At 32.3% G+C, this 21,157-nt stretch overlaps 1 protein-coding gene across 6 annotated transcripts in view; it reads right to left on the bottom strand.

Moving 5' to 3' along the window:
* Window positions 1-21,157, bottom strand: part of LOC111033585 (zinc finger protein squeeze-like) — a 158,745-nt gene that overhangs the window by 47,709 nt on the left and 89,879 nt on the right. For all 6 annotated transcript variants that reach the window (XM_022314386.1, XM_022314387.1, XM_022314388.1 and 3 more), the window contains exons 4-5: window positions 20,819-20,861; window positions 16,129-16,355 (exon numbers count right to left, since the gene is read on the bottom strand). In XM_022314386.1, the coding sequence (XP_022170078.1) occupies window positions 16,129-16,355; window positions 20,819-20,861 (270 nt within the window). The remainder of the gene's footprint in view (window positions 1-16,128; window positions 16,356-20,818; window positions 20,862-21,157) is intronic.

Here is a 21,157-nt window from a genome sequence, read left to right as displayed (position 1 = left end):
TATTTTCAAGTAGGTACTTAACTCATAGTTTTTAAAAATATTCTCGAGGAATGCATTCGAGCTTTTATTTTCAAACTGTACGAAATCAAATCAAGTGCTTGTGTCATTTGGTTCGATTAACGATTGATTAAAAACAACACGATTTATACTACATATGCGAAACGGCCGTAGCATGTTGATTGTAACTAAAATACATAATTTGCATATAAAAAAAGAACCAAAGAACATTATAAATCCTGCGCTGGGATATAGCTATCAATTCTCCGCTCAGTAAGTATCCACGTAATAATATTGCTATTGCTACAAAAGGAATTATTGAAACCCTGAGATAAATTTACCTGAAAATGATATACATAGAGATTAGACCCCAAACAAAATGTGAGTTTAATTTTTGTTGACCTATTTTATAATTATTCTTCAAAATTACATTATCTACTCGCCTAACATACACTCCTCCTTTGTATTAACTACACCTACCTATACACCAACGCATATATTATAAACTTTTTTTTTGTGTTTCGTATTTTTGAAATTCAATGAAAAAAAATTGAATATAGAAACAACTCGGGTTTTTTCAGACTGAATCTTTAAAAATCATCAATATAACTTTTGATTTATATAAGTACGAATCGTACTTTATTATATTACATTCGTATCTCATCGTTTCGGGATTGTAAGGATTTTGAAAAAGAAGTAATATTTGTCAAACCTATTGCAGATAGCTACGATCTCGTAAATCCACATATTACTGTGAAATGATAACAAAATTACATGATTTTCACTTTAACATTTTAAGCTTATAAATCCATATATTGCAGGTACTTCCGGGAACGAATATAAACAAAAAATAAAATCTTATCACAAAAGTATAGTGAAAGCACATGATATTTATAAATATATAATAATTAATGATATTTAGTATGAGTACAAAAAAAATGTTAAAAATTATAATACAGTGCTCCAAGTAGGCCGAATGTTCAAAGAATTGTCAAAATCCAAAATTAGTCACTTTTGAACCTTTACGGGGCAATAAATCCGTGCAACAGGTAAGTACTCTATATTTATATATAAGACAATATAATTATGGCGATTTGCATCTGCACAAGACGTGGAAGTATAACAATTTATAATGCCTACATAATATATACACTTTCAGTGCGGTGTGGGTGGCAAAATTCGAGCCAAATAACAATGCTAATAGTGCCTACCTATATACGAGTATATACTCTATAATACATAGTACGCTCTATATGCATATAGAGTAAGATCCTTAAGCCGCCGGAGTGTGACCAAACAGATGAACTGCGGACGAGCAACATTACAGATACTTCGCTGTAACATATATTTCAGCAGTCCGTCCGTACGCTTAAAAAAAATTACCATAATTTATGGTACAATATTACGTCGATTCGGAGTCGACGGCGATTCGCGTCGGATTCGGTAGGTACACTTTGGACGAATCGCTCGTTTTGATTTGCGGTCATAAATATTTTTAATCCGACCCGCAGGTTTTCCGAAACACGCGCGAAACAATACACCTGGGCAGTTATAATTCGCTACGACTGCAAATCGAGGCTAGGCAACATCATAATGTTATAATACGCGATTATAGATGATAATATTGGTCCTAAATAATAATGGCTAGCCATCGGTCGGATACCTACGCGCCACTTGGACGTTGCTGGCCGTCACCGGAGCGAGGATAGGCGATGGACACGAAATAATGTGCAATATTTTTACGTACAGAATGTCCGAGGCCGGCACAGCTTAAACCGGTAGTTTTCGTCCGAGTACAATATAATAACCGAGAAAAAAATTAATAATAATACAATAATAACAAATCGTCAGAGTCCTGTAGTAAACAGTACCTAGGTATAAGCGGCGGCAGTAGGCAAGGCCCATGCACGGGCACATCATATTATGAATACCAACAGGTACCTGAGCGAGCGATCGTTTCCTCGGCAGTTTTACACGCCATACCCTATTTATTTGCTTATTTTTTAATGGGTTTCGAATCGGAAACGGTACGTCAGTTTTCCCGACGTGCTTACCCAAACACGAGTCAATAATGGTTTATTTTTGTTCCTTCCTCCTGCAGCAGCAGTGGCCCAATTACACCGCTGTCGTCCGTCCGCCAATGACCACTCCAACTCCGTGGCGTAAATAACAAGAATTAAGAACACTCGAATGACCCGAACGAATTTTTTTTTTACGGTGAAAACTATAACATCACGTTCACGAGTTATATTATTTTGTATGAAAATTGTATCCAAGCGTTTTTTGTTTACATATTATATATTACAATGGTAAAATTGAAGGAAAAAACGTGTGTCATGTATATTTTTTGCGATGGTCTCAGTTTAAGTACCTAAGTAAGTTTAAATAAAATGTATAGTCAAAGAACGTTCATTAATAGTATTCATTTGAATTCCAGACCATAACCACAGGTGTATAATTACTATCGGCATTTCTTATACGGTTTAATTTTTTGTTTTTAATTAAAAATATTAATAATAGTTAGGTACCTCTATAGTTTGTAAATGAAAAACAACTTTTCAACACCGTGAATAGTTTTTTTTGCAAAACATTACCGCAAGTGTTTTAACATTACCATTTCACTGCTCTCAAATGATATAATATTGTATTAAAAATTGTTTGAAAAAAAAACTTTTTGTCACACGTATATAGTAGCTACGCGTAGGTACCAAACGAGTTTTGGTCGTGAGATTGTGACTTTTTTTATTTGTTTATTTTATTATATATTTATTTTTTTTAATTACTGGTCCAAGGAAGTCGTGTTAACCAGAATTGATAAGAATCGACTATTGCCGCTGATCCCCATTCGACGGACCAGTCTCTTAATCGTGTTTCGCTAATTAAACGACCGTGGGAACAGCTCCTCGGTAATAGGTCGTTTGAATGTCTTGAAATTGAATTTCGAACGACTTTACCGAAAATATAATTAAAAAGGACTTCATTGGTGGGTGGTGCCACTTAAAAAATATCATACTTAGGTACATTGTACAACGTCGTATGATAATGTTGATTTTGGACGAGGCGTGTAGTGTAGATAAATACAAAATGATGTATCTTAAAATCTGGCATGTTATCAACATGAAAAGTATCCGACTACTATCTGCATTGTTAAAATAATAATAATTCGTAAGAGCTTACTAAGCTTTCTACGAGTAATGGCATTGTTGATCCAAGTGTGTTTCAAGAGGAAGTTATCAAAGAATAAACTGCGTGGAAAATTATAATTTCAAGTGTTATTCTAGAGAAAACAAATCGACACCCTCTTTCTAATGTTTGCTCATCCGTTCAACAAGTTCTGCGCGTCTAGGGTTATGGAAATATTTAATTTTAAACGAAAAACAAATACACCCGTGGAACAAAGTTAATGTCAAGGACCACAACGTCGTGTGGCGATAAAATTTAGGCCACGAATATGTTAAGTTTTTTAAGTATACCAAATAATTAATATAATACATTAAAAATATTATGTACCTACGATGTTTCTTTATCATTATAGTTTATATGTAAATGTAAAATGGCTTCTACAAAACTATCCTAATCGATTTCGATACTCTATATTGTTGTCAATATATGTACGAATGCTAGTAATTAAATCCGTTGACGGTGTTTGCGTTAATATGCTGACATATAAACACACAATACCATTATTATAATACCTACTTCAAGTCCCTTCGATGGCCGAATTGACGGACCGTCACCGCAGGTTTTGGGTCGATGAACGGTTAACGCGACTAATGCTCGTATACCTATGTATATATATATATACACTTGGCAACTGTGTGACTAATATTGTGTTATTTTTATGTATTCGGACATGGAACGATAGATATGACCTAAGGTTCGTTTCCGGACTTAAAGACCTCTAAATTTGCTACTGGCCGATCGTTTTAAATGTAAACAACAAAATATGTGAAATGACTGCGGCCACGATATAATATAGACAACCGAACGAAAACGTATAAACATTTCGCAACGAGCGCGATCACATGTCCTACGATGTATATAATTATTGATGGAGGTTCTATATAGTGAAAAAGAAACGTGTTATATCGGCACCATTTTATAAAAGAAAATTGTTTTAAAATATTTTAGAATGTTTTACCTCATACGTAGCAGGTTATTCTGTTCTACGATCAAATAAATGTATGCATCTATAGCTATAAAGTGTAAACGAATCGAACTGTATAATCATCTGGAATATATGTAGATACTTACATTGTTCCTTCGTTGACATAGCGTCAACTACAACAACAACAATTGTCGTAAACCATATAATATAATATAACTATATTATATAATACAGAGTGCGGACGAGTAATATTGGAAATTATTCTATATAATATTCTTGCACGGGTGTTTTGGAAATTAAATTTATAGCCCTATCCTATATAAAAATACCTATACATTGAAGTGACCCCAGGAATAAGCTCGGCGGGTGTGTGAGAACCAGGAAGACTATACTTCGTGCGCATTACAAGACGTGTTTGTTTTCCTAAGGAGGGAGCCAAGTATAAGAAGAAGAAGAAGAAGAAGAAGAAGAAAAAAACGATAGAGATATTATGTCCTTTGAACAGCGTGCATATAATATATAGGTACGTGTTGTTGGGCGTAATAAGGAAAGAGAAAAAAATAGCGTTTCGAATTCAATGTGTGTATACACAATTGACCATAAGAAGGAGAAAAAAAACAAACAAACAACGGGGACACGTGAAAAGAAAAAAGGGCTGGTGCGGCGTGGCCGACCGCTTATATGTAAATGTCCCGAGTGCGTCGAACCAGGAAATATTCACTTTTTTTTGCCCTCAATAAACCACCCCCTCGCATCTTTTGACCGTAATTTATGACTTATCAATGGAGTGTTTACAACCCTTTTTAAAACCCTTTAAGTTTTATTGAGTATTATTGTGTATGCGTGCACGCGTGTAATTTTATTTTTCGATGGACAGAGTGAAGAAAAAAAGACGGACAAGACAATTTCACGGTCCCTTTCGTTTTCCAAAGTATCTATACCATTTTTTGCCACTAATTTCTGAATTGTCGAATATAATTTAGTTCATTTCTACGAGAGCAAAAAATATAAGTTTTAAAAGAATAAAGCCATATATTAAGTGGGTATATGATATGTATGACATGTATACGGCCACAAAGCAATTCGACAATCCCTACCAAACCTACATGCTCATAAATCAGTGATGGAAAAAAAATTGAGAGTATAAACCAAAAATATTTAAAACGTGTGACCGTGTTGGGAAATTAACCTAAGTCTCCCTAAACGTAATATAGTTATCGAATTTATTTTGATAGCTGTGCGACATCTCGATTCGAATGTTCAAAACTTTTTTTCTATCGAAAAACAATCAGTGTAATAGAATAACGATAACGAAAAATAAAACGCATAACTAAAAGAATATTTATTTAGAAGAATGAAAATAAGTTACACAATATAAGTGAGTTACAAACAATTTTGTTAGACAATTCATCGCCGGGTAGATCGATGTATAGTTATCGATGGGCAAAAACGTCGTGAATCAACCGTTAATTGCATTAACAATAATATTATGTGCAAATAGGTACGTATTTAGAGTGTGGTTGCGGAAGAGTTTTAAAATATGAATACTTACACGTATGACGTGCCGGCAGTTCAAAAAAAAGTTGTATAAAATACTTTACAATAGAAAAAAAAATGGAGTGTTAGAACGAAATTTTCAATAATAGTTTTTTCCAACAGTCATCGTGACGTATTATACCTCTATTACCTTTAACGTTAACGTCACTGCAGGATGCGTTTTTCTACAAAAAAATACTATGTATCAATTTTATTTTTGTGTCATACGAGTACATTGTAAATCTGGGTATCTAAAAGTGCATTAAAATTTTTATAAGTGATATAAATAATAATGTATAGTATTAAATGATATATCATTATGTACGATGTACCAATTAAGTTAGAGAAAAATTGTGGACTGCGTGGACCGCATATAGCTATAATATAGAATTTGACGATTAAATTTAATAATCCGATGACCATTGTTCAAGTACAATTTATTGTTCAAAGTTAAAGTGTGCTTATTTAATGGATTATTGTAACTCGAGTAATTCACTGTTCACTACAATAATTCTCACAGCTATTAACAGATATTAATACTTGAATGTTCAAATGGTAAATCGGGAAAAATAAGTAAGGCTCCCCGGTGTGATTGAAAACATTTTAAGCGATTTTTCGAGATTACATTTCAATGTGTATAAAATAAAATAATTGGACATATAACATAACATACGTATAATCGATTTAAATCATTATTCATTCTATCCTGAAAGAATTTATTGCATTCATTTTACGATAATATTTCTAACAGTTGAATAATTATTATACATTATCGTATAGGCGAAAATATATATGAAATTCGTTTAAATCTAAGTAAATACATTTCAGTATTCTACCAAAGTGGCAGAGTGTTTAATATCAATGTGAGACAGAAAACAATTATAATTTGTATTCGGTGTAATAGTATTTTGGATTATTCGTCGTCACATCTTATAAACTAAAATTACACGTGAATGTTTAAAATATTGTCACTATATTAACAGGCAACGTAAACGATATGAGATTAAATACATATTTAAGAAACACATAAATCACAATTCATTTCCGACAATACTCTCGACATATAAACGGTCGGGTCGATAAATAATTAACCGTCGTGATTGCACAATATAATTACAGGTCATTGTTTTTATTTGGAATCAAACCTATTAAACAATAGTTCTAGATATCCTCAGACGTAAAAGGTTATATTATACAATAATATATTGAAATTGCATTAACAAAGTCAATAGTTTTACCATATAGTAATAGTGCCTACAATCCTTTGAACTTAATTAGAATTATTGTAACCGGCAACCGGCTATTAAAAATAATTGTAAACTATCAAAAAAACTCTATAATGATGTTTCATTACGTACCTATATAAATAATAATAATTAACACAATACATAAACGCACAGTGATAAAAATGTTTATAGATATATTATAACATCTGCAATACCTGTAATATTATCTGTATTCCTAAAACACTACATACTTCTTTATTAAATTTAAGACTTGAATATTTCTATTCGTCTTATAAGATATTAGCGTTATATTCGGGGCCAGAGTGGGACATTTTAGACAGTCGTGTTCAAATATTTTAACGGGCCAAATCATGAAACTCCCCCTTCCCCCTAGTCACAATAAATAAGATAAGATAGCAAACCTTCTCCTATCCGACCATGGTTATATTGACATATTGAATCGTTGAAAATAGTTGTAAAATTGCATTTTCTCAATATGAATCATATGCGGAAGACGTCTACGATTTTTCATTAAAATAAAAAAAAAAACCCACCTCAGTTGATCAGCTAATAAGGGCGGACTGGCTTTTTTGGTCCAGGGCACACAACTAATTAGGGGGGGCCCTTCATTTTTTTTAGCTCACTAAAATAGGAAAGAGTTCTACATTACAACAAGAGTTAAGTTTAAGAAAGTGGTAATCGGAGCCCGGATCCTAAATACGAATGCGGGGCCCGGGGTGCCACTCGGTTTATAGTACCCTGGGCCAGTACGCCACTGGCAGTTTAAATCTGTTAAAATATTAAAAACACATTCGTCGGGTTATGAAATATCCAGAAGAAACGTCATGCGTGCGTTTTCTCGCGCGTAATATATTCATATACTTGTGCGCATACGATGAGCGAATAGAAAAAGGTTCATTTAAAAAGGCTGAAGCAGCCACACATAGAACCATTCGCAGGTATCAATACACGTAATAAGTAGGTATATGCGTATACGTAACCCTAGGCCATTCCTCCGGTGTTTTCATTGCGAAATGACAATTATTACATTATTATTATTTATTATATAAGCCGTCGTGGGGAGAGTCAATTCGGCGTGTTTACTTATCGGTGAATGGACCAACCCTTTATCGGGGATCGTCCGATACGTATCGACAAACCATCGTCCCCATTTATTGTGTATTATAATATTATGTAAAAGAGGCGACAGACACACATACACACACACACACACACACACATGAACACGAGTATCGGTCGCATTAAACACTGTGTGTGTGTGTGTGTGTGTGTGTGTGTGTACATGTTATTCTTTAGGTATTTTTTTTCGTTCCCTTTCGTTTTTTTTTCGCCTCATTCTTCTCGCGCGCATATACATATATATCCTTTTCCGTTTGTATCGATTCCGGGTCGCATATATATTATATTATGTATACACACGGCGGATCTCTCTACGGGTAATAAACTCGAGCGATCACGCGCGCACGGGGGGTGGCGGGGTGGGTTCCAATACGCAGGGGATGATGTTATTGGGTCTTGTCGGCGGCGTGTCACGAGTGTGCCGCCGCGTGTTGTTATTTTTTCTTTTCACTCTTTCGCGGGCTGGGAAGAAAGGGTTCCGCCGCCGCCGCCGCCGCCGCCGACATTGCGAGAGGGTTTCTCGTGTTTCCGAATCGCAGTCAAAATAACATGCGTAAATATACAATAATATGCGTATGTGTATGTATAAACTAGGAAAAGGGTTGATCGTAAATTTTAAAATGTTTATTTTTTTTTTTTTTGTTCCTTTTTGTTATACACACACGGCGTCGTTTCTATTACACCGAATTTGTCACGAATGGCCTCTACAAAACGACGTGTCCCTTTGTCGGCACATAATAATATGTACGTCTATACCTACACTCTTATCCCTGCTATTATATAATACTTATATGTATACATAACACACAATATGCTGCCGCCGAGTCTCTTTCCTTTTGTATGTGCAATATACGGCGGGTGCACTGGCCTATCCCTTAAACAGTTTCGTTTTTTTTTCACCTAGACGTGCAAGATCGGTGGAATTCCGAAATCATAAACCAAACGCTTTGGCCGAGCACTATTGAAATCATCGCAATCGACTGACGCCGTTCGTATACGTATCATTGACAACGAAGCAGTTCAATATTATAATGTTTTCCTTGGCGTAATGCTACAGTGCACTCGTGATTTCCATACAAGCAACATAATGTAATTATATGTTAACAATTCATTAAATTGTAAATTGTATTCGTAATGATATAGGTATTTTGATGGTAATATAGCAACAATAATGGGGGTCTAACGATTCTGACGAAGTTGGGGTACGACCAGGGTTAGGGGTTTATAATATTTTACACACTGATAACATATAATTGATATAAGTAAACAAGACAAATGTTTATTTATCAAATTTATTTTATAGATCATTCGATTACTAAAAAATATGATTACAGTTACTCTGCAGCGTACGCAAGTATTTATGATTTAATGAAATTACAAAGAATCGATTCTTATAGTCGACGTATAATGAATTCTGTTATTTTAGTTTTTTAGACTGCGATCGTGCAAAACGAATATAGATTCAAAATAGCCTTAGATAAACACTGACATTTGGTGATTGAGCTGACCCATCCATCGTCAAAGTATAAGTATAAATAAAAGTTTACAAACACTCAAGTAAGCGTATTTATAAAAGAATAAAATACGGTTTTATAAATACTGCGCATACAACGTGTCCTGATATTCAAAACATAATAATAATTATTATTAAGCTATATAAATATGATATAACTCAATCTTTGTTTTTTATAATTTAGCTCAACATGAAATTTAAAATAATAATTTCATATGAATCTCTATTCTCTGAGGTAATGAATATATATTATACAGATGTCCAAATATCTACAAATATTAAACTCGTTATTTTTTAGAATGTTAATAAATTATTATTATTTGTATTCCGTTCACCATACTATATTGGCCTGCAGTAATTTCTTTTATAGCTATAGATATTAGATACGCGCTTGACTATTGGTATAGTATTGTTGATTACAAGCTAACATGTTGGCATTATCAAACACGTGGATTACAATAAATTATAAACAATTGTATAATACTATTATTTATTATATAATGTATATATTATATTAATGATATATTTATCATATTATGAATTTAATAATAATAATAACAGTTATTATTAATTATCGTGAATGAATAATTCACTGAATATTTTATTATAAAAATTCACACGAACGTATACGACTAACACGTGTCACCGAAGTATGAGTTTTGTGTAACACTTGCATAAAAACTGTGTAGTATGTACAATGTGTTGTGTACACGATGTGCGACACTGCAAAAAGAAAGAAATAATGTGCTGAGGCGAAAAAAAAATAATAATCAATGATAAACTAGGTAGCTGTCTGAATTAATTTGCGAGTTATTGAACGGATAAGTTTATTTAAGCTTTCTTTTTATCAATTAGATTTGATAGCAGTCAGTGCCATTGTTTATTTATTTCTATCTATAGAATATATTTTTAAAACGTTATCTCTTTGTACTAGTTGTATAACAATACACAAATCGAAAAGTTTTTGAAAGTCACATGCTGCAAAGTTTACAGGTGTAAAAAAAGGCTGAATGTATGTAAATAGTTTGTCCGTCAGCATCAAAGTTACAAGAGTGAAATAGATGTATGCAACCAGTCGTCAGTAAAATATATTCGGTGAAACGCATATTATTCAATAAGTAAAAAATTATTTTTAAATTTAAACCACCGGTTGATGATAAACAATAATTAACATTTATTATGTACAGTAACATTATTTTTAAAATATATCGTTTAAGTTTAATATTATTAGACTTTATTACGAATTTATAATATTATATACATTACGGAATGTAGTTTTTAGTTTAATAAAAGATCATAAAACAAAAGAAAAAAAACAGTTTCCATCGAAGAATATTAAATGAAATTATCAAAAATGCATTATAATATGCAAATCGCATAATGATTTTAAGGATAAGAGGGTACGAATTTATATTATAATATTCACAATGGCTGCATTAATATATGAGTATTGAGTGTCGAGTGTATACAGATATGACTACCTAGGCATTGTTTTTTCCTCGTATCCATATCGCCCATCGTCGGACGAACAATAAAAAAATAAAAATAAACGGACGTTTTTGATACTAGCTGGTATAGGTGTGCAACACGCCGCCGGCCCTCCGGGTTTTTTTTTTAAAAAATCAATAGAATCGTTTTTATTTCGTGCTTCGTCCTGTTTTTGCCATATTATGTGTAACTATGTGTTAACCGATTTTTTTCTCTCCGTTTTGCTCTTATATTAACGCTATCGACGCGAACCACAGTACACGCCACTCGCGTCAGTGTCAAAATCTACTTTAAACTGTCATTAAACGTCGATGTATTTAAGTGGCTGTGCTTACTTAAACACATTATACACACGAAAGTCAATCATAGAGCGAAAACGTACTTAAACTTAGTTTTGTTCACAAGACCGCATCAGCCACCGAAACGATGACGATAATTGATCATCTACCTCAGCTAACTCATTAACGATCATAATATAATACTAACTATCTATGATTAAAAATCTTTTCAACTATAGTTTTTGTAAATTAATGTTGCACAATATAATAGCAAGAACACGTAAAAAGATCATTTTATAATGATTGTAGATAATGTTTATGAGAAAAAAATTTAAGTTGTTACAGTAACGCCGTAATAAGTTTGTATACGAATTGTATTTTAAGTCTTGTACAGCTATGATAACGAATGGTCCATTATAGTGTATGATACACACACAATAAACATGTCCATAATATAGCATAAAATATACTGAACATATTATTACAATATATTGTGTATGGAATCGTTCTAGGAGACAATAGTCTGGTTCAAATAATGTTGTTTTTGTAAATTGAAAAAATACTTATTATTGAGTTCATCCAAATAACATAACATAGGTAACATATACGCCTACTCCGAACAAAAAATGAACTTATTTCTGATCCATGGCTGGTGAACATACGTATAATACGACGTGTCCCACTTAATAAGGATCATTGTCGTATACAATATTATATATTATTGTTCACGTCAAATTTAAAGAAAATAATAATAAAAAATAACAATATCTGCTGTAACATCGTCGTTGTTATTACAGCGACGAGTGCATTTTACCAGACCAATGCTTTGGTCGATCGTCGGTGGTTTATTAGGACGATCGTTGCCCAACTTGGCCCACCTGCATTCCAGGTACACACACAGCAGACAACTCCATCGTCCGCCGCAGACCACCTGCAACTACACCCTTCCTCCCCACTCTTACGGACCAACCAAGTCATCTACTGCAACTATAGCTATATTACATAGGTATACTGATGGTATACCCTATACGAATACAAATAATATATGTGATTATATCTCTACACATACTACCCGGCTGGGTCGCAAATTACACGAATATCCGTTACTATCAAGGCAAGGAGAGGTTGTTGTTGGTCTAGACTGGTGCAGGACCCTCATCTTGCGCGCTTATATACCTACATATATACCTATATATACCTGAGCTACCTGTATACCAATATTCCGGACAGTCGTCCTCCGAGTAGTCAAACTTATATATTATAAGGCTGAACACGATATAGTGACGGGTTATTGGCGAGCTAATCATGGTCAACACCAACCATCAAAAAACTAAACTGAAAAATGAGTTTATTTACTAGTTGGGTATCGTGAATTCAGTGTAATTTATTTGAAAAGTCTAAAATTTATTTTGTTTAGAATATTAGGAATGTTTTATATTTTATTTAATGTTTTAATGTTTAGCATTATTATGTAATATTATTATACTAATTACAAGAATAGTTTGATGGAAAAAGTATAAAAAAATGTAGACATTTTTTGGTAAGTTTTATATGTGAAACGCAAGCTATATGAATGTATCAGCTATATGCATGTGAAGTATTTAAAAACCTTTTAAACGCACTGAAGCCCACAGTTTAAAATAACGTACTCGAACCGTATAATATTAAAACAGGGTTGTTATAACGATTTTTTAAAAACTAACATTCCGGGAAAGAAAATACTATACATAAATGTCTAATGGGAATGGAATAATTGAAGTAATTTTTTTTTCGCACACGCTCTTTTTTTGAATCTCTCGCTAGCTACCACCAACGCACGGTGTAAAATATAAACACGAAATGTGCCGGGAAAAAAACTTGGGGTCGGGTATTCCTCCCCATTCCCGGGTTGTCCTTAAAGAAAAACTCGCGGGACAGAACGAACGAAAATAAAAAAAAATCAATCAAAGTGTTATTTCTCCCCTGCGTCGCGGTTTCGTCTCATTTAATTCGAGATCATTGCGTGGCCGTAAAAAAAATATTAAAAAAAAAAAATAATAAAGTATAGTAAATGAAAACATAAGCTTATGCCGTCAAATGAGCCTGAACGTATATTAGTGACTAATATGTATTATTATATTATTTATATTATAGTCAAGCTGTACAGTCAGGTTGATCACGCTAATCCAAATGATAACGACACGTCGTGGGAGATGCCTGAGTTCGGGAAAATATGTTTTTTTTAAAGTCAATTGTACCAAGACATATCAGCTATGACGCTGGTGTTGAGTTTAAGATAATAATAGTATATGAATATTTTCAGACGGGAAAAATATCAATAACGTACTCTAACGCAATGTACAACGACACGCGGTTCTCACTTCTTCTCAGTTACATGGATATTTATACTTTATATACGTCGAGCACATCGTTATGTAGGTACCTATTTCATTTTCTGTACACAAATATGGTAATTATAATTCGTTTCCACACGTTATTATTGATTGTTTTCCAAAATATAAAATAGTGATAATATATTTATTTACCTATGCGTATTCACTAATTCTGAAAATCATGAAATAAATAAATAACCGTACATACTTCGTTTCGGTCTAAATAAATTTGATATTATGGGCTCTAATATTTCAAAATTTAGCTATTGAACGGCGAAATTCATTACATTTTCAGACTGAAAAAATATCAATAACATATACTCTAACGCAATATACAACACGTGGTTCTCTCTAATTATTCTTCTCTGCAGTTACATTGATATCCATACATCGAGCATATCATTATTACACCTATTGATACCTATTTTATTTTCTGTAAACAAATATTTTAATTAGTTCGTTTTTGCACGTTATGACCGTTTTTTTTTCTATAGATCGCAGTGTGATTATGATAATATAATATTTAGGTATGGATATTTGCGAATCGGGAAGTAAATAAATAATCATACATATTTTGTTAGATAATCTAATTAATTTGCTATTAGGTAATGTGTTTAAATATTTCAAATTTAAGAGATTGAACCAAGAAATTGGATGGTATAGTAAAGGGTTTTAAATCAGTTCATAAAGGTTCATTAACTATTGATTATAAAATTTAAAAAGGGGTTAAATACTGATTACGATACAAATTTTGGAAGTATCAAAAACGATTTATAAAAAGATTTCATAAGCTAATCTAAAAGTGTATACAATGGTTGTATTATTTTTAAGTTGTTTAAAATAATTTTCGAGTTATTAAACACCGAAGTATTGAAAGGCTTACATACTATATTTTTTTGATAACTGGAAACTAGAGCACTAAATATAGGACACACTCGAAGACGATTGCCTCCGGCCTGATCTTCAAATTGCCTTCTGTAATTTTTTGTTTTAAAAATGTGACTAGAATATCGAAACTATCATTCAAACAAAATGCTTCCTACATTAGGTAGTTGACCTTTATGTGCACTAGTTACCTCAGATAAAAATAATAAATTAGTAGTTTTAATATTAATTCGCTCTAAGCAATAATTTCATAAGCGTGAAAGATTGTTACCTAAATGTGTTTTAATTAATTAAAACGTCAATCACATTTGCTAGACTTTTTTGAAAACCAAATTTAAATTCGTTCCATTTTAAAATTATCTCCCCTCTTTTGATAATAATTTTAATTTTATATTTTTATAATAAACTTACTTGTTAATAACTCTACAAATTTTTCAAATGTAACGGATTATGTTGTGCTAAGCTAATCTTCGACAATAATCAGTGGTTGACCATAATAAACGAAAATAAAAAAAAGTTATATTTTTCTTACGCGCCTATTACGAAAAATTCGAAAAATCAATAAAAAAAAGGTGATCATCGATAAAGTATATCATCGAATTAACCGAGAGTACATTAAAATAAATATAATATTGACTGTTTATTACTGCAGGTGCACGATATGGGGGAAATTTCAGTAAAAAAGGGTCACCTACCTACTTAAAGATTTGGTTGGCAGTGTCCAATATTATTCCAAACGTAGGACGTAACTATTTATTATGTCGTTATATAGTACAAGCCAATTATAATTATGAAATAAATTGAATGTTCTGATTAAATTGTTATCGTTTATTTCGTTTAGAAGTTTTTAAACTAATTAGCAACATTTAATTCCATATCAGTGTACAAACAGTGACCAATATTTTATGTTTTCATATCTTACTAATCAGCTTCTACATAAATATATGTATAAATTCGAGTAAGGCCAACAGCCAGTACAGGACAAAAATAATAATTAGTTACTTATATGATCAAAACAGGTTATATTTATTTTAACTGCATTCATAAAAAAGCATATAAATGCGACTTCAAATTATATTGAAAATTTAAACTTGAAATTAAATATCACTAGTGTATGTGTTACTAATTATTATCTAGTTAATCATAGAAATATTTTTAATTATTGATATGTATATTATACTTACATTTTCAATCTGTCTACGTTTTTTATAATACATATAGATACATAATATTATATGCATGATTAAATATCTACAGGTGAATAAATGAACAATACTACAAATTATGAAATTACTGTTAATGAGTACCTACACGATATGTGTTAACAGACTCTTAACTGATCAGTTTTTCAGACCATCGTTCAATAACGATATTGAAACGCAACTAAATTGAATGATATTAATTATTGTTTGATAGCTGCACATTTTAATATAATTTCACAACATTTGAGTATTTGTCAATTCTAGTGTTCCGATGAAATTTTTAAACCATAATTTTCTATTATTTAACATAGAATCCTTATTATATAATAGATTCGTTCTTAATCGTCATACTATAAATAGTTAGTACACACAAAATTACTTACCGATGGGCACATTTTGCAAGTATATTTTCTGCCACCACCATTTTGATGTGTGACCACGTGATGTGCGTCCGTGATTTTAGCAGCATTAATCGGATGCGGTACGATCAGCATGGGCGTCGCCGAGTTACCAGTGGGTGAAATGCTGCTAGCCGTACTTGCCGTACTATGTGACCTCGGCGTACCACCCCCGTGCTGCTGGTACATACCAGAACCATCTTCCATACCACCTGTAAATCGAATTTGGATAACCATTGTGAATACCAGACATATTTTTTGCCTAACTATTTTAACATAATGACATGATATGATACGCTTATAGTAATTTATTGTATAAATATAATATTATAATAAACCATAGCCGTCAGGGCTGTGGTGAAAACTAATTGCATCCCTGGATATAAAACTAAATTGGCATCCTAAATTATTTTATCTATACCCCGCTGTATTGCCTTCAGAACGAATGATGAAGCTTGAAAGTTAAATTTTTTAATTTCCAAGAATAATTTCAGACCGTCTTCGCGCTATCATACGTCTTGAGCTAGTAGTTGAATACCAATACATTGGCGTGTTGAGTCTCAATCGAGTTATTAATCTGTTAGGTTATAGGACTTTAAGTTATTGATTTATTATCTTACATCTATAAATATTATAGTTATATTTTGCGTCTCTCTAAATTGTATACTCATTTATGGAAGTATAAGTACTATAATTTTTAAAATATTTATTTCTTTTTATTCGCAAAATCTTCAACTACTTTTAATACATGTTCTCGAAATATTGCGCCTTCGATAATATAGAGCCCCTGGAAACAACACTCTTGCCAGTGCCTAGCTATGGACTTGTTAGCTCTACAACTTGGCTTTTCTTGGCAAAACATTAACAAATATTAATACGGCGCATGGCGTAGGTGTATTATATCTATTTAGTGTTCGTAGGTTCACGAGACAATCAGCAGGGATGTACTTTGTTCGACTTTATTTGATTGGCATTGGCAATAAGCCTGGTACATTTTTTAACGTGGTTCAAGCTCATCTTTTAACTTTTCTGATATTCATATCTAAAAACAATTGCTGACATTTTTATCAAAATCGGTCCATAAGTTTTTGAGTATATATGCTTCAAACATAAGTACATTAATTTATATAGACTATAATATTTTGTTTAGGTCTCTCTTTTTTTTCCAACCAATAGTAACCTTATACAGAGTATAAACAAAACAACATTCGATTTTCGTGAGCCTAAACTATCCTCATAGAAACCTATAATAGGGGTTAAATAACGAAACCGAGAACACACCCCGAGTCTTAAAGAATATTTGTGGAAATTCGGTGCCAATAATTGGTACCAGTAGTTTCCAAGTATATAATTTTCATACAGTTAATTTATATAAGCATATATATATATAGTGAGAGATGGATAAAAAAATATTAAAAATAATCCAAGTTTACTTGGGCAGATTATAAAAATTAAAAATAAATTATTTAAGTACTATATAGCCATATAGGTATATTATGAGAATCAAACGGGTTATAAACGTACTTATCAAATTGTTTTTATATTAAATAAATGATTAATTCAATGCGAAAACCGGTTTTCGATCAAATTTTACGATTTATTTATTTTGAATTAGTGAAACACCGAAAAGAAATCTTACGTTGTTTGTTACTGTATACTATTGTCGGTATTTAAAGACTCCAAATAGTTGAATACATTTATATACGAATCTAGATGATACCTACTCAAGTATTTTGAACAATAGAAATATATTATGGTATGTATTAGGTATGGAATAATAAATATTACATATCAGTTGCATGAGCTTATACAATTTATTGAATAATTTATGGTAAACGAATTGTTTTGTGAAAAAAAACAACGTAAGTTATGTAAAGAATTTCTATTTTTGCAACCAAAATTAACATTTTCTGTATATTTTCGATAAATTATAACAGATTTTGTATGTGGGTATCAATGAATCATCCCTATAGGTCAAAATATATGGAAAATTCGGCGTTTCAAAGGGGTTTGGCGGTGTCATTATTCTTTGAAAACAACTATAATAATACGTTGGTATCAATTTAAAACTCGTTCTGAATTTGTTGTGACCATAAAACAATATTAAATTTTGTATATTAATGTTGCCGTTACACAATAGTTCATAATATGTTATTTTTAAAGCAAACTCTATCTGATTAATGCAGAAAATCAAACATATGTATTGCATTTTTAAGCACCGCGCCGTATCAATAACTACGTAATTTTTTGGTTGATGATAATTTCAAAGTATTTTGCAATCGTTACTATTTTAAAGTTATCGTATTGGCATTATATGATATGCAAATATTTAATTAATATTAACAAAATAATAATAATAAAACTAAGAATATAGGAGTATGTGAAATAAACGATCAAATTAAGTGTTTTTAAACTGGTTTCGTTAAACTAAATAAATAATATTAGCGTACAAAGGTCTCGTGAAACACGTTTTTTTCCCATGTAAATCCGATCGAGTTTGTTATAATATATTATGAATATAATCTATATGTTCGCGTATCTGAATCGTTTGTTAGCAATAATATTCAGCATGAGACGTAGGGGTACGTAAACTTTCACACCTTGATGCCCTTTCGTGAAAAAATAAACAGATACATCCATATAAGCACTTGTATACAAATTGCATTATTGTGTGTCAAGATTTTCATATTATTTACATTTCGACTCCTTCACCCAACCCCACAGTCACTAAAAACAGCTTATTTAACAGTTTAATTTAATTTAAAAACTTTTTTATCTTATCTTATGTAAATTTTCACATCGTCTGTGTTTATTGTAAGACTTTGTTTACAGATTGTACAGTTAATTTTAAATTTAAAAAAAAATTTACATTTTGATATTTTAAGACTTGAATAGAAAGGATGGCATTGAAAAGCAGAGTTATAATGTATTTTTTTTTATCGATGAACGCACATTACGGATTTACGATGATGTGTAAGTATCGGATGATATACCTTATAAACCAATATAGGATTGTGCCAGGTACAAACAAATTAGAGTTCGAATTGCACTCAGATTAAAAAACGGACAATGTTCGAATTGCACTAGATCATTTTATACACATAGAACTTACCCAAATTAATTTTAGTTTACAATATTGTATATGTGTGTGTCAATCGATTTAGTATCTAGGAACCTACACCTATGTATTAAAATATATTTACCTAAACGTAAATAAATATTTTTATGTCAATATTATTTTTAAAATATAATCATGTAGTAAATACTTAAATGTCAGCTATTTACCAATTTCGAAAAAATTGTAGCTACAATATGTAATTAATATAACAAAAACTACAATCTTTTGATATTAAAAATGTACTTGTAATTATTCTCTCGACTGATATTCGTTAGTAATAAGGTTATATATAATATCATGTCTTATGTGCAATAATGATTGGAACCTTTTTCTGTCCCAAGTGAAATTCGACAAAAACAAGTGCAATTCGACCTAACCTAACCGTAAAGACGCGATGATACTCTCGAGTAACGCACAAATACGCCCGCACGTTTCAGATCCCTACAATTTATTGCTATAAAACGGTAGTCACATATTTAGGTAGGTGGCGCAAGTTTTTAGACACACCGCCTGATAGGTTGGAAACGCGGAAAACGACCCTGGCTCACCGTGAGTCCTATTTCCAACCCAGGTCTCGAGCGGACGCGCGTTCGTTCCATATTATATGTATAGATGAGCATACACGTGTACACGTCGTGATATCGCGGTGGCGGAGTATATTATAATATTATACGCATTATAACTGTAACGGAGACAGCAGCCGGGGCCTAAGACTTGACGGATGACGTTCCGGGTACTACCATCAGAGGAGAGGGTGAACGGTCGCTGCAGTGGAGGGTGTAATGAGCCGTGTAGCCTATACTAGCCATCGTGTCAGACGACTCGGAAAGGTATTCAAGGCGAGCATCAGTACCTATGGACAGTGTACACTGTACATGTCTATTGAGTATATAATATATATAAGTGCGTATGTATGTGTGTATGTATGTATACATGCATTGTGTGTATATGTGTACAAGTACAATGTACATTATATAGACAGCCTCGCCTTGTCAACTCGGACACGTACTCTGCGGCCATCGTTATGACTGTCAACTACGATTACGACCCTGCGTGTCGTATCCATGGCAACAAACATCGATATCTTTGGTGAGGGAAAAAAAAAACGTTAATTATTATGCGTATTGGAATAAATTGCTGCATGTTCTATGCCCACGGGCCATCTGCAGGACCTGCGATAGAACAAACAAATCGTTCGATAATGGCTCTGCTTGACCGTCAGTTTGCCATATTTGCTACATAAGGGTATACCCATTATGTCACTGCGGGGGATATTTTGATAAAAGCATTACTTTACGCGAACGCCATATATTTAAACACATTTAAATGTACTAACGAGCACCACAGAACTGCTACTTCTCATACTTGGTCCGCGTACATGCATATTATATTACCGTACATAAGTAATATATATATTTAGGTTATATTGTAATATAAAATATCGTAAAAATATATCCTGTCAAAGTGCCGATACGTGGAAATATTGACCATATATTAAAATCAGTGATTTGATTTATTTTTCAATGCATATTTGGTATGGATCGTCTATATACGTACCTTTTGAAAGCTGTTGAATGTGATCGTTGTTGTTCATTTTCGCCTAAAACATAACAGAAACCATATTAGTTTGTATTTTGTGCAAATGCATATGTTCAAAGGTTGCTCCATAAGTCTTGTCAGTGTAGTATAATACATGCACAAAGGAATTGCGAGTTGTGAACGTAGGTCGTTTTGGGGGGAAAAAAACACACATTTGGTAACCACATAATTAATGGGTACAAATTTATATCTCTAAATGACGGAGAACCATTATAGAAAACACGGGACAGCAAAAAACAATGCGTAGATTCCTTATAATTATAATTGCCTGTATAAGTTATAATTACGTTCGAATTG

This window comes from Myzus persicae, unplaced genomic scaffold (assembly GCF_001856785.1).
Source record: "Myzus persicae strain clone G006 unplaced genomic scaffold, MPER_G0061.0, whole genome shotgun sequence".
Lineage (NCBI taxonomy): Eukaryota > Metazoa > Arthropoda > Insecta > Hemiptera > Aphididae > Myzus > Myzus persicae.
The sequence above is the reverse complement of the archived record's forward strand: the minus strand, read 5'-3'. Positions and strand labels throughout refer to the sequence as shown.